The 15,938-nt window shown below is 36.0% G+C and overlaps 1 protein-coding gene across 10 annotated transcripts in view; it reads right to left on the bottom strand.

Moving 5' to 3' along the window:
• The window catches only part of LOC139569908 (uncharacterized), a 215,956-nt gene that overhangs the window by 77,016 nt on the left and 123,002 nt on the right, over nt 1–15,938 (bottom strand). For 8 of the 10 annotated variants that reach the window (XM_071391238.1, XM_071391246.1, XM_071391240.1 and 5 more), the window contains 3 exons: nt 12,441–12,527; nt 11,577–11,754; nt 10,746–10,955 (listed from right to left, as the gene is read on the bottom strand). In XM_071391238.1, the coding sequence (XP_071247339.1) occupies nt 10,746–10,955; nt 11,577–11,754; nt 12,441–12,527 (475 nt within the window). The remainder of the gene's footprint in view (nt 1–10,745; nt 10,956–11,576; nt 11,755–12,440; nt 12,528–15,938) is intronic. The other 2 variants (XM_071391242.1, XM_071391245.1) reach the window with 1 other exon arrangement.

Here is a 15,938-nt window from a genome sequence, read left to right as displayed (position 1 = left end):
TACCAGTAGTATAGTGATAGTATATTAGAGTACCAGTAGTATAGTGATAGTGTATTAGAGTACCAGTAGTATAGTGATAGTGTATTAGAGTACCATAATACCAGTAGTATAGTGATAGTATATTAGAGTACCAGTAGTATAGTGATAGTGTATTAGAGTACCATAATACCAGTAGTATAGTGATAGTATATTAGAGTACCAGTAGTATAGTGATAGTATATTAGAGTACCAGTAGTATAGTGATAGTATATTAGAGTACCAGTATACCAGTAGTATAGTGATAGTATATTAGAGTACCAGTATACCAGTAGTATAGTGATAGTATATTAGAGTACCAGTATACCAGTAGTATAGTGATAGTATATTAGAGTACCATAATACCAGTAGTATAGTGATAGTATATTAGAGTACCAGTATACCAGTAGTATAGTGATAGTATATTAGAGTACCAGAATACCAGTAGTATAGTGATAGTGTATTAGAGTACCAGAATACCAGTAGTATAGTGATAGTGTATTAGAGTACCATAATACCAGTAGTATAGTGATAGTGTATTAGAGTACCAGTATACCAGTAGTATAGTGATAGTGTATTAGAATACCAGTAGTATAGTGATAGTGTATTAGAGTACCATAATACCAGTAGTATAGTGATAGTGTATTAGAGTACCAGAATACCAGTAGTATAGTGATAGTGTATTAGAGTACCAGAATACCAGTAGTATAGTGATAGTGTATTAGAGTACCAGAATACCAGTAGTATAGTGATAGTGTATTAGAGTACCATAATACCAGTAGTATAGTGATAGTGTATTAGAGTACCAGTAGTATAGTGATAGTGTATTAGAGTACCAGAATACTAGTATATAGTGATAGTGTATTAGAGTACCAGAATACCAGTAGTATAGTGATAGTGTATTAGAGTACCATAATACCAGTAGTATAGTGATAGTGTATTAGAGTACCAGAATACCAGTAGTATAGTGATAGCGTATTAGAGTACCAGAATACCAGTAGTATAGTGATAGTGTATTAGAGTACCAGAATACCAGTAGTATAGTGATAGCGTATTAGAGTACCAGAATACCAGTAGTATAGTGATAGTGTATTAGAGTACCATAATACCAGTAGTATAGTGATAGTGTATTAGAGTACCATAATACCAGCAGTATAGTGATAGTGTATTAGAGTACCAGAATACCAGTAGTATAGTGATAGCGTATTAGAGTACCAGAATACCAGTAGTATAGTGATAGTGTATTAGAGTACCATAATACCAGTAGTATAGTGATAGTGTATTAGAGTACCATAATACCAGCAGTATAGTGATAGTGTATTAGAGTACCAGAATACCAGTAGTATAGTGATAGCGTATTAGAGTACCAGAATACCAGTAGTATAGTGATAGTGTATTAGAGTACCATAATACCAGCAGTATAGTGATAGTGTATTAGAGTACCAGAATACCAGTAGTATAGTGATAGTGTATTAGAGTACCAGAATACCAGTAGTATAGTGATAGTGTATTAGAGTACCATAATACCAGCAGTATAGTGATAGTGTATTAGAGTACCAGAATACCAGTAGTATAGTGATAGTGTATTAGAGTACCATAATACCAGCAGTATAGTGATAGTGTATTAGAGTACCAGTAGTATAGTGATAGTGTATTAGAGTACCAGAATACCAGTAGTATAGTGATAGTATATTAGAGTACCAGAATACCAGTAGTATAGTGATAGTGTATTAGAGTACCAGTAGTATAGTGATAGTGTATTAGAGTACCAGTAGTATAGTGATAGTGTATTAGAGTACCAGTAGTATAGTGATAGTATAGTAGAATACCGGTAGTATAGTGATAGTGTATTAGAATACCAGTAGTATAGTGATAGTGTATTAGAGTACCAGTAGTATAGTGATAGTATAGTAGAATACCGGTAGTATAGTGATAGTGTATTAGAATACCAGTAGTATAGTGATAGTGTATTAGAGTACCAGTAGTATAGTGATAGTATAGTAGAATACCGGTAGTATAGTGATAGTGTATTAGAATACCAGTAGTATAGTGATAGTGTATTAGAGTACCAGAAGTATAGTGATAGTGTATTAGAGTACCAGTAGTATAGTGATAGTGTATTAGAGTACCAGTAGTATAGTGATAGTATATTAGAGTACCAGTAGTATAGTGATAGTGTATTAGAGTACCAGTAGTATAGTGATAGTGTATTAGAATACCAGTAGTATAGTGATAGTGTATTAGAGTACCAGAATACCAGTAGTATAGTGATAGTGTATTAGAGTACCAGTAGTATAGTGATAGTATATTAGAGTACCAGTAGTATAGTGATAGTGTATTAGAGTACCATAATACCAGTAGTATAGTGATAGTATATTAGAGTACCAGTAGTATAGTGATAGTATATTAGAGTACCAGTATACCAGTAGTATAGTGATAGTATATTAGAGTACCAGTATACCAGTAGTATAGTGATAGTATATTAGAGTACCATAATACCAGTGGTATAGTGATAGTATATTAGAGTACCAGTATACCAGTAGTATAGTGATAGTATATTAGAGTACCAGATTACCAGTAGTATAGTGATAGTGTATTAGAGTACCAGAATACCAGTAGTATAGTGATAGTGTATTAGAGTACCATAATACCAGTAGTATAGTGATAGTGTATTAGAGTACCAGTATACCAGTAGTATAGTGATAGTGTATTAGAATACCAGTAGTATAGTGATAGTGTATTAGAGTACCATAATACCAGTAGTATAGTGATAGTGTATTAGAGTACCAGAATACCAGTAGTATAGTGATAGTGTATTAGAGTACCAGAATACCAGTAGTATAGTGATAGTGTATTAGAGTACCAGAATACCAGTAGTATAGTGATAGTGTATTAGAGTACCAGAATACCAGTAGTATAGTGATAGTGTATTAGAGTACCAGAATACCAGTAGTATAGTGATAGTGTATTAGAGTACCAGAATACCAGTAGTATAGTGATAGTGTATTAGAGTACCAGAATACCAGTAGTATAGTGATAGTGTATTAGAGTACCAGAATACCAGTAGTATAGTGATAGTGTATTAGAGTACCATAATACCAGCAGTATAGTGATAGTGTATTAGAGTACCAGAATACCAGCAGTATAGTGATAGTGTATTAGAGTACCAGAATACCAGTAGTATAGTGATAGTGTATTAGAGTACCAGAATACCAGTAGTATAGTGATAGTGTATTAGAGTACCAGAATACCAGTAGTATAGTGATAGTGTATTAGAGTACCATAATACCAGCAGTATAGTGATAGTGTATTAGAGTACCAGTAGTATAGTGATAGTGTATTAGAGTACCAGAATACCAGTAGTATAGTGATAGTATATTAGAGTACCAGAATACCAGTAGTATAGTGATAGTGTATTAGAGTACCAGTAGTATAGTGATAGTGTATTAGAGTACCAGTAGTATAGTGATAGTATAGTAGAATACCGGTAGTATAGTGATAGTGTATTAGAATACCAGTAGTATAGTGATAGTGTATTAGAGTACCAGTAGTATAGTGATAGTATAGTAGAATACCGGTAGTATAGTGATAGTGTATTAGAATACCAGTAGTATAGTGATAGTGTATTAGAGTACCAGTAGTATAGTGATAGTGTATTAGAGTACCAGTAGTATAGTGATAGTGTATTAGAGTACCAGTAGTATAGTGATAGTATATTAGAGTACCAGTAGTATAGTGATAGTGTATTAGAGTACCAGTAGTATAGTGATAGTGTATTAGAATACCAGTAGTATAGTGATAGTGTATTAGAGTACCAGAATACCAGTAGTATAGTGATAGTGTATTAGAGTACCATAATACCAGTAGTATAGTGATAGTATATTAGAGTACCAGTAGTATAGTGATAGTATATTAGAGTACCAGTATACCAGTAGTATAGTGATAGTATATTAGAGTACCAGTATACCAGTAGTATAGTGATAGTATATTAGAGTACCAGTAGTATAGTGATAGTGTATTAGAGTACCATAATACCAGTAGTATAGTGATAGTATATTAGAGTACCAGTAGTATAGTGATAGTATATTAGAGTACCAGTATACCAGTAGTATAGTGATAGTATATTAGAGTACCAGTATACCAGTAGTATAGTGATAGTATATTAGAGTACCATAATACCAGTAGTATAGTGATAGTATATTAGAGTACCAGTATACCAGTAGTATAGTGATAGTATATTAGAGTACCAGAATACCAGTAGTATAGTGATAGTGTATTAGAGTACCAGAATACCAGTAGTATAGTGATAGTGTATTAGAGTACCATAATACCAGTAGTATAGTGATAGTGTATTAGAGTACCAGTATACCAGTAGTATAGTGATAGTGTATTAGAATACCAGTAGTATAGTGATAGTGTATTAGAGTACCATAATACCAGTAGTATAGTGATAGTGTATTAGAGTACCAGAATACCAGTAGTATAGTGATAGTGTATTAGAGTACCAGAATACCAGTAGTATAGTGATAGTGTATTAGAGTACCAGAATACCAGTAGTATAGTGATAGTGTATTAGAGTACCAGAATACCAGTAGTATAGTGATAGTGTATTAGAGTACCAGAATACCAGTAGTATAGTGATAGTGTATTAGAGTACCATAATACCAGTAGTATAGTGATAGCGTATTAGAGTACCAGAATACCAGTAGTATAGTGATAGTGTATTAGAGTACCATAATACCAGTAGTATAGTGATAGTGTATTAGAGTACCATAATACCAGCAGTATAGTGATAGTGTATTAGAGTACCAGAATACCAGTAGTATAGTGATAGTGTATTAGAGTACCATAATACCAGCAGTATAGTGATAGTGTATTAGAGTACCAGAATACCAGTAGTATAGTGATAGTGTATTAGAGTACCAGAATACCAGTAGTATAGTGATAGCGTATTAGAGTACCAGAATACCAGTAGTATAGTGATAGTGTATTAGAGTACCATAATACCAGTAGTATAGTGATAGTGTATTAGAGTACCAGAATACCAGTAGTATAGTGATAGCGTATTAGAGTACCAGAATACCAGTAGTATAGTGATAGTGTATTAGAGTACCATAATACCAGTAGTATAGTGATAGTGTATTAGAGTACCATAATACCAGTAGTATAGTGATAGTGTATTAGAGTACCAGAATACCAGTAGTATAGTGATAGTGTATTAGAGTACCAGAATACCAGTAGTATAGTGATAGTGTATTAGAGTACCATAATACCAGCAGTATAGTGATAGTGTATTAGAGTACCAGTAGTATAGTGATAGTGTATTAGAGTACCAGAATACCAGTAGTATAGTGATAGTGTATTAGAGTACCAGTAGTATAGTGATAGTGTATTAGAGTACCAGAATACCAGTAGTATAGTGATAGTATATTAGAGTACCAGAATACCAGTAGTATAGTGATAGTGTATTAGAGTACCAGAATACCAGTAGTATAGTGATAGTGTATTATAGTACCAGTAGTATAGTGATAGTGTATTAGAGTACCATAATACCAGCAGTATAGTGATAGTGTATTAGAGTACCAGTAGTATAGTGATAGTGTATTAGAGTACCAGAATACCAGTAGTATAGTGATAGTATATTAGAGTACCAGAATACCAGTAGTATAGTGATAGTGTATTAGAATACCAGTAGTATAGTGATAGTGTATTAGAGTACCAGAATACCAGCAGTATAGTGATAGTGTATTAGAGTACCAGAATACCAGTAGTATAGTGATAGTGTATTATAGTACCAGTAGTATAGTGATAGTGTATTAGAGTACCAGAATACCAGTAGTATAGTGATAGTGTATTATAGTACCAGTAGTATAGTGATAGTATATTAGAGTACCAGTAGTATAGTGATAGTGTATTAGAGTACCAGTATACCAGTAGTATAGTGATAGTGTATTATAGTACCAGTAGTATAGTGATAGTGTATTAGAGTACTAGTAGTATAGTGATAGTGTATTAGAGTACCAGAATACCAGCAGTATAGTGATAGTGTATTATAGTACCAGTAGTATAGTGATAGTGTATTAGAGTACTAGTAGTATAGTGATAGTGTATTAGAGTACCATAATACCAGTAGTATAGTGATAGTGTATTATAGTACCAGAGTACCAGTAGTATAGTGATAGTGTATTAGAGTACCAGAATACCAGCAGTATAGTGATAGTAATATAGAAAACCAGCAGTATAGTGATAGTATATTAGAATACCAGTAGTATAGTGATAGTGTATTATAGTACCAGTAGTATAGTGATGGTGTATTAGAGTACCATAATACCAGTAGTATAGTGATAGTATATTAGAGTACCAGTAGTATAGTGATAGTGTATTAGAATACCAGTAGTATAGTGATAGTGTATTATAGTACCAGTAGTATAGTGATGGTGTATTAGAGTACCATAATACCAGTAGTATAGTGATAGTATATTAGAGTACCAGTAGTATAGTGATAGTGTATTAGAGCACCAGAATACCAGTAGTATTGTGATAGTGTATTAGAGTATCATAATACCAGTAGTATAGTGATAGTGTATTAGAGCACCATAATACCAGTAGTATAGTGATAGTGTATTAGAGCACCATAATACCAGTAGTATAGTGATAGTGTATTAGAGCACCATAATACCAGTAGTATAGTGATAGTGTATTAGAGTACCAGAATACCAGTAGTATAGTGATAGTGTATTAGAGTACTAGTAGTATAGTGATAGTGTATTAGAGTACCATAATACCAGTAGTATAGTGATAGTGTATTAGAGTACCAGAATACCAGTAGTATAGTGATAGTGTATTAGAGTACCATAATACCAGTAGTATAGTGATAGTGTATTAGAGTACCATAATACCAGTAGTATAGTGATAGTGTATTAGAGTACCAGAATACAAGCAGTATAGTGATAGTGTATTAGAGTACTAGTAGTATAGTGATAGTGTATTAGAGTACCAGAATACAAGCAGTATAGTGATAGTGTATTAGAGTACTAGTAGTATAGTGATAGTGTATTAGAGTACCAGTAGTATAGTGATAGTGTATTATAGTACCAGAGTACCAGTAGTATAGTGATAGTGTATTAGAGTACCAGAATACAAGCAGTATAGTGATAGTGTATTAGAGTACCAGAATACAAGCAGTATAGTGATAGTGTATTAGAGTACTAGTAGTATAGTGATAGTGTATTAGAGAACCATAATACCAGTAGTATAGTGATAGTGTATTAGAGTACCAGAATACCAGTAGTATAGTGATAGTGTATTAGAGTACCAGAATACAAGCAGTATAGTGATAGTGTATTAGAGTACTAGTAGTATAGTGATAGTGTATTAGAGTACCAGAATACAAGCAGTATAGTGATAGTAATATAGAAAACCAGCAGTATAGTGATAGTGTATTAGAGTACTAGTAGTATAGTGATAGTGTATTAGAGTACCATAATACCAGTAGTATAGTGATAGTGTATTAGAGTACCAGAATACCAGTAGTATAGTGATAGTGTATTAGAGTACCATAATACCAGTAGTATAGTGATAGTACCAGAATACCAGCAGTATAGTGATAGTAATATAGAAAACCAGCAGTATAGTGATAGTGTATTAGAGTACTAGTAGTATAGTGATAGTGTATTAGAGTACCATAATACCAGTAGTATAGTGATAGTGTATTAGAGTACCAGAATACCAGTAGTATAGTGATAGTGTATTAGAGTACCAGAATACAAGCAGTATAGTGATAGTGTATTAGAGTACTAGTAGTATAGTGATAGTGTATTAGAGTACCAGAATACAAGCAGTATAGTGATAGTGTATTAGAGTACTAGTAGTATAGTGATAGTGTATTAGAGTACCATAATACCAGTAGTATAGTGATAGTGTATTAGAGTACCATAATACCAGTAGTATAGTGATAGTGTATTAGAGTACCAGAATACAAGCAGTATAGTGATAGTGTATTAGAGTACTAGTAGTATAGTGATAGTGTATTAGAGTACCAGAATACAAGCAGTATAGTGATAGTGTATTAGAGTACTAGTAGTATAGTGATAGTGTATTAGAGTACCAGTAGTATAGTGATAGTGTATTATAGTACCAGAGTACCAGTAGTATAGTGATAGTGTATTAGAGTACCAGAATACAAGCAGTATAGTGATAGTGTATTAGAGTACCAGAATACAAGCAGTATAGTGATAGTGTATTAGAGTACTAGTAGTATAGTGATAGTGTATTAGAGAACCATAATACCAGTAGTATAGTGATAGTGTATTAGACTACCAGAATACCAGTAGTATAGTGATAGTGTATTAGAGTACCAGAATACAAGCAGTATAGTGATAGTGTATTAGAGTACTAGTAGTATAGTGATAGTGTATTAGAGTACCAGAATACAAGCAGTATAGTGATAGTAATATAGAAAACCAGCAGTATAGTGATAGTGTATTAGAGTACTAGTAGTATAGTGATAGTGTATTAGAGTACCATAATACCAGTAGTATAGTGATAGTGTATTAGAGTACCAGAATACCAGTAGTATAGTGATAGTGTATTAGAGTACCATAATACCAGTAGTATAGTGATAGTACCAGAATACCAGCAGTATAGTGATAGTAATATAGAAAACCAGCAGTATAGTGATAGTGTATTAGAGTACTAGTAGTATAGTGATAGTGTATTAGAGTACCATAATACCAGTAGTATAGTGATAGTGTATTAGAGTACCAGAATACCAGTAGTATAGTGATAGTGTATTAGAGTACCAGAATACAAGCAGTATAGTGATAGTGTATTAGAGTACTAGTAGTATAGTGATAGTGTATTAGAGTACCAGAATACAAGCAGTATAGTGATAGTGTATTAGAGTACTAGTAGTATAGTGATAGTGTATTAGAGTACCATAATACCAGTAGTATAGTGATAGTGTATTATAGTACCAGAGTACCAGTAGTATAGTGATAGTGTATTAGAGTACCAGAATACAAGCAGTATAGTGATAGTGTATTAGAGTACCAGAATACAAGCAGTATAGTGATAGTGTATTAGAGTACTAGTAGTATAGTGATAGTGTATTAGAGAACCATAATACCAGTAGTATAGTGATAGTGTATTAGAGTACCATAATACCAGTAGTATAGTGATAATGTATTAGAGTACCAGAATACCAGTAGTATAGTGATAGTGTATTAGAGTACCAGAAAACAGGTAGTATAGTGATAGTGTATTAGAGTACCATTATGCCAGTAGTATAGTGATAGTATATTAGAATACCATAATACCAGTAGTATAGTGATAGTGTATTATAGTACCAGAATACCGGTAGTATAGTGATAGTGTATTAGAGTACCAGAATACCGGTAGTATAGTGATAGTGTATTAGAGTACCAGAATACCAGTAATATAGTGATAGTGTATTAGAGTACTAGTAGTATAGTGATAGTGTATTAGAGTACTAGTAGTATAGTGATAGTGTATTAGAGTACCAGAATACCAGTAGTATAGTGATAGTGTATTAGAGTACTAGTAGTATAGTGATAGTGTATTAGAGTACCAGTAGTATAGTGATAGCGTATTAGAGTACCATTATGCCATTAGTATAGTGATAGCGTATTAGAGTACCATAATACCAGTAGTATAGTGATAGTGTATTGGAGTACCAGAATACCAGTAGTATAGTGATAGTGTATTAGAGTACTAGTAGTATAGTGATAGTGTATTAGAGTACCAGTAGTATAGTGATAGCGTATTAGAGTACCATTATGCCATTAGTATAGTGATAGCGTATTAGAGTACCATTATGCCATTAGTATAGTGATAGTGTATTAGAATGCCAGTAGTATAGTGATTGTGTATTGGAGTACCATAATACCAGTAGTATAGTGATAGTGTATTGGAGTACCAGAATACCAGTAGTATAGTGATAGTGTATTATAGTACCATAATACCAGTAGTATAGTGATAGTGTATTATAGTACCATAATACCAGTAGTATAGTGATAGTGTATTGGAGTACCAGAATACCAGTAGTATAGTGATAGTGTATTATAGTACCATAATACCAGTAGTATAGTGATAGTGTATTAGAGTACCAGAATACCAGTAGTATAGTGATAGTGTATTAGAGTACCATAATACCAGTAGTATAGTGATAGTGTATTATAGTACCATAATACCAGTAGTATAGTGATAGTGTATTGGAGTACCAGAATACCAGTAGTATAGTGATAGTGTATTATAGTACCATAATACCAGTAGTATAGTGATAGTGTATTATAGTACCATAATACCAGTAGTATAGTGATAGTGTATTAGAGTACCAGAATACCAGTAGTATAGTGATAGTGTATTATAGTACCATAATACCAGTAGTATAGTGATAGTGTATTAGAGTACCAGAATACCAGTAGTATAGTGATAGTGTATTGGAGTACCATAATACCAGTAGTATAGTGATAGTGTATTAGAGTACCATAATACCAGTAGTATAGTGATAGTATATTAGAGTACCAGTAGTATAGTGATAGTATAGTAGAATACCAGTAGTATAGTGATAGTATAGTAGAATACCAGTAGTATAGTGGCAGTGCATTAGAGTACCTGTTGTGTCCTTAAATCATCTCTAAGTAATACATAATCATTTGGATAAAGCCTACTTTCGGTTGGTTCTGTACATCCCAGAGCCAGACTCTTACCACGCCGGTCTGTATGTGATGAGGATGTTGGGTCCTGCTGTTTCTCTGGGTGCCACTGAGGGATCTGACGGGGAGTCTCTCTGGTCAGGACAACTATCTCCTTGGCTCTGGCCTTCCCTGTGTGGGTACTTCGTGAGAGGAAAGAGGCAGGGGGGTCCTGAACCAAGTGGTCGCTGGGTGACGCCATGGAGGAGACATGCTCACTGGCCACTACAGGAAACACACAGATAACTTCTTCATCATCAATTATTTATAGTCAATACATTGTTAAATACATAACAGGTGGCATATATTAAAGCTCTGATCATTATGAGTATAATATTGCAGACTTTATACTCAATAGTTGTGTTTACCCATAGAAATGAGATGTTGTATAGTTGTGTTTACCCATAGAAATGAGATGCTGTATATTTGTGTTTACCCATAGAAATGAGATGCTGTATATTTGTGTTTACCCATAGAAATGAGATGCTGTATATTTGTGTTTACCCATAGAAATGAGATGCTGTATATTTTGTGTTTACCCATAGAAATGAGATGCTGTATATTTGTGTTTACCCATAGAAATGAGATGCTGTATATTTGTGTTTACCCATAGAAATGAGATGCTGTATAGTTGTGTTTACCCATAGAAATGAGATGCTGTATATTTGTGTTTACCCATAGAAATGAGATGCTGTATATTTTGTGTTTACCCATAGAAATGAGATGCTGTATATTTGTGTTTACCCATAGAAATGAGATGCTGTATAGTTGTGTTTACCCATAGAAATGAGATGCTGTATATTTGTGTTTACCCATAGAAATGAGATGCTGTATAGTTGTGTTTACCAGTGTTGGCTTGTATTGTCAGCATCCATTTCTTCATCATGAATCGGGTTGCTGTGTTGAGGAGGTACTCTGAGCCGTCTCTTAAGCGCAGACTGAAACATTGTGGTTTCTTAGTGTTCTCTGGGGCTGAGACACACTCTGCTCCCGTCAGGGTTAGAGACAGGCCACACACACAGTTCTGGAGGACACAGGGACATTACTGGACTATTGGCTCCATTTGGGACTACTGAGAATACAATTGTCTTCTGAAACATTGTAGAATAAATCACATTTCTGGTCACTGTCAACTGGCTTCCCATCTCACAACACAAGGACAGGGACATGACTGGAATCATTAATAAACACCTGGTGTATATGGATGTTTCAAGATGTAACCAGGAAGAGAGAACAAGACAGACATAAAACCCATGTCCATCAGACAGCGCCACTGTGTTAGTGATGAGCGGGTCGACTCATAACCCGGGTTGATGCAAGCATGTTATCACCCGCAGGTAACACACTGAAACATGTATGTTATCACTCACAGATATAACACTGAAACATGTATGTTATCACCCACAGATAACACACTGAAACATGTATGTTATCACCCACAGGAAACACACTGACACATGTATGTTATCACCCAGAGCAAACACACTGAAACATGTATGTTATCACCCAGAGCAAACACACTGAAACATGTATGTTATCACCCAGAGCAAACACACTGAAACATGTATGTTATCACCCACAGGAAACACACTGACACATGTATGTTATCACCCACAGGAAACACACTGACACATGTATGTTATCACCCACAGGAAACACACTGACACATGTATGTTATCACCTACAGGTAACACACTGAACTCGTCTCACCCTCAGTGTGTCCTTGCTGTCTTGGTAGAAGCAGAGTGTCTGTTTGTAAAGCACTGCATGATGGGAGCTCCATGCTCGAGACCTGGCCTAGAATAGACAGACACATTAACTATCTGGAGACCTGGTCTAAAATAGACAGACACAATAACTATCTGGAGACCTGGCCTAGAATAGACAGACACATTAACTATCTGGAGACCTGGCCTAGAATAGACAGACACATTAACTATCTGGAGACCTGGTCTAGAATAGACAGACACATTAACTATCTGGAGACCTGGCCTAGAATAGACAGACACATTAACTATCTGGAGACCTGGTCTAGAATAGACAGACACATTAACTATCTGGAGACCTGGCCTAGAATAGACAGACACATGAACTATCTGGAGACCTGGCCTAGAATAGACAGACAGATTAACTATCTGGAGACCTGGTCTAGAATAGACAGACACATTAACTATCTGGAGACCTGGCCTAGAATATACAGACACATTAACTATCTGGAGACCTGGCCTAGAATAGACAGACACATTAACTATCTGGAGACCTGGCCTAGAATAGACAGACACATTAACTATCTGGAGACCTGGCCTAGAATAGACAGACACATTAACTATCTGGAGACCTGGCCTAGAATAGACAGACACATGAACTATCTGGAGACCTGGCCTAGAATAGACAGACAGATTAACTATCTGGAGACCTGGTCTAGAATAGACAGACACATTAACTATCTGGAGACCTGGCCTAGAATATACAGACACATTAACTATCTGGAGACCTGGCCTAGAATAGACAGACACATTAACTATCTGGAGACCTGGCCTAGAATAGACAGACAGACACATTAACTATCTGGAGACCTGGCCTAGAATAGACAGACACATTAACTATCTGGAGACCTGGCCTAGAATAGACAGACACATTAACTATCTGGAGACCTGGCCTAGAATAGACAGACACATTAACTATCTGGAGACCTGGCCTAGAATAGACAGACACATTAACTATCTGGAGACCTGGCCTAGAACAGACAGACACATTAACTATCTGGAGACCTGGCCTAGAATAGACAGACACATTAACTATCTGGAGACCTGGTCTAGAATAGACAGACACATTAACTATCTGGAGACCTGGCCTAGAATAAACAGACACATGAACTATCTGGAGACCTGGCCTAGAATAGACAGACACATTAACTATCTGGAGACCTGGCCTAGAATAGACAGACACATTAACTATCTGGAGACCTGACCTAGAATAGACAGACACAATAACAATCTGGAGACCTGGCCTAGAATAGACAGACAATAACTATCTGGAGACCTGGTCTAGAATAGACAGACACATTAACTATCTGGAGACCTGGCCTAGAATAGACAGACACATTAACTATCTGGAGACCTGGTCTAGAATAGACAGACACATTAACTATCTGGAGACCTGGCCTAGAATAGACAGACACATGAACTATCTGGAGACCTGGCCTAGAATAGACAGACAGATTAACTATCTGGAGACCTGGCCTAGAATAGACAGACAGATTAACTATCTGGAGACCTGGCCTAGAATAGACAGACAGATTAACTATCTGGAGACCTGGCCTATAATAGACAGACAGATTAACTATCTGGAGACCTGGCCTAGAATAGACAGACACATTAACTATCTGGAGACCTGGCCTAGAATAGACAGACACATGAACTATCTGGAGACCTGGCCTAGAATAGACAGACAGATTAACTATCTGGAGACCTGGTCTAGAATAGACAGACAGATTAACTATCTGGAGACCTGGCCTAGAATAGACAGACAGATTAACTATCTGGAGACCTGGCCTAGAATAGACAGACACATTAACTATCTGGAGACCTGGCCTAGAATAGACAGACACATTAACTATCTGGAGACCTGGCCTAGAATAGACAGACACATTAACTATCTGGAGACCTGACCTAGAATAGACAGACACATTAACTATCTGGAGACCTGGTCTAGAATAGACAGACACATTGACTATCTGAAGACCTGGTCTAGAATAGACAGACATTTTAACTATCTGGAGACCTGGCCTAGAATAGACAGACACATTAACTATCTGGAGACCTGGCCTAGAATAGACAGACAGACACATTAACAATCTGGAGACCTGGCCTAGAATAGACAGACAAATTAACTATCTGGAGACCTGGCCTAGAATAGACAGACAGATTAACTATCTGGAGACCTGGTCTAGAATAGACAGACACATTAACTATCTGGAGACCTGGCCTAGAATAGACAGACACATTAACTATCTGGAGACCTGGCCTAGAATAGACAGACACATTAACTATCTGGAGACCTGGTCTAGAATAGACAGACACATTAACTATCTGGAGACCTGGCCTAGAATAGACAGACAGATTAACTCTCTGGAGACCTGGCCTAGAATAGACAGACACATTAACTATCTGGAGACCTGGTCTAGAATAGACAGACACATTAACTATCTGGAGACCTGGTCTAGAATAGACAGACACATTAACTATCTGGAGACCTGGCCTAGAATAGACAGACAGACACATTAACTATCTGGAGACCTGGCCTAGAATAGACAGACACATTAACTATCTGGAGACCTGGCCTAGAATAGACAGACACATTAACTATCTGGAGACCTGGCCTAGAATAGACAGACACATTAACTATCTGGAGACCTGGCCTAGAATAGACAGACACATTAACTATCTGGAGACCTGGCCTAGAATAGACAGACACAATAACTATCTGGAGACCTGGCCTAGAACAGACAGACACATTAACTATCTGGAGACCTGGCCTAGAATAGACAGACACATTAACTATCTGGAGACCTGGCCTAGAATAGACAGACACATTAACTATCTGGAGACCTGGCCTAGAATAGACAGACACATTAACTATCTGGAGACCTGGGCTAGAATAGACAGACACATTAACTATCTGGAGACCTGACCTAGAATAGACAGACACAATAACAATCTGGAGACCTGGCCTAGAATGGACAGACAATAACTATCTGGAGACCTGGTCTAGAATAGACAGACACATTAACTATCTGGAGACCTGGCCTAGAATAGACAGACACATTAACTATCTGGAGACCTGGTCTAGAATAGACAGACACATTAACTATCTGGAGACCTGGCCTAGAATAGACAGACACATGAACTATCTGGAGACCTGGCCTAGAATAGACAGACAGATTAACTATCTGGAGACCTGGCCTAGAATAGACAGACAGATTAACTATCTGGAGACCTGGCCTAGAATAGACAGACAGATTAACTATCTGGAGACCTGGCCTAGAATAGACAGACAGATTAACTATCTGGAGACCTGGCCTAGAATAGACAGACACATTAACTATCTGGAGACCTGGCCTAGAATAGACAGACACATGAACTATCTGGAGACCTGGCCTAGAATAGACAGACAGATTAACTATCTGGAGACCTGGTCTAGAATAGA

This window comes from Salvelinus alpinus, chromosome 3 (assembly GCF_045679555.1).
Source record: "Salvelinus alpinus chromosome 3, SLU_Salpinus.1, whole genome shotgun sequence".
Lineage (NCBI taxonomy): Eukaryota > Metazoa > Chordata > Actinopteri > Salmoniformes > Salmonidae > Salvelinus > Salvelinus alpinus.
The sequence above is the reverse complement of the archived record's forward strand: the minus strand, read 5'-3'. Positions and strand labels throughout refer to the sequence as shown.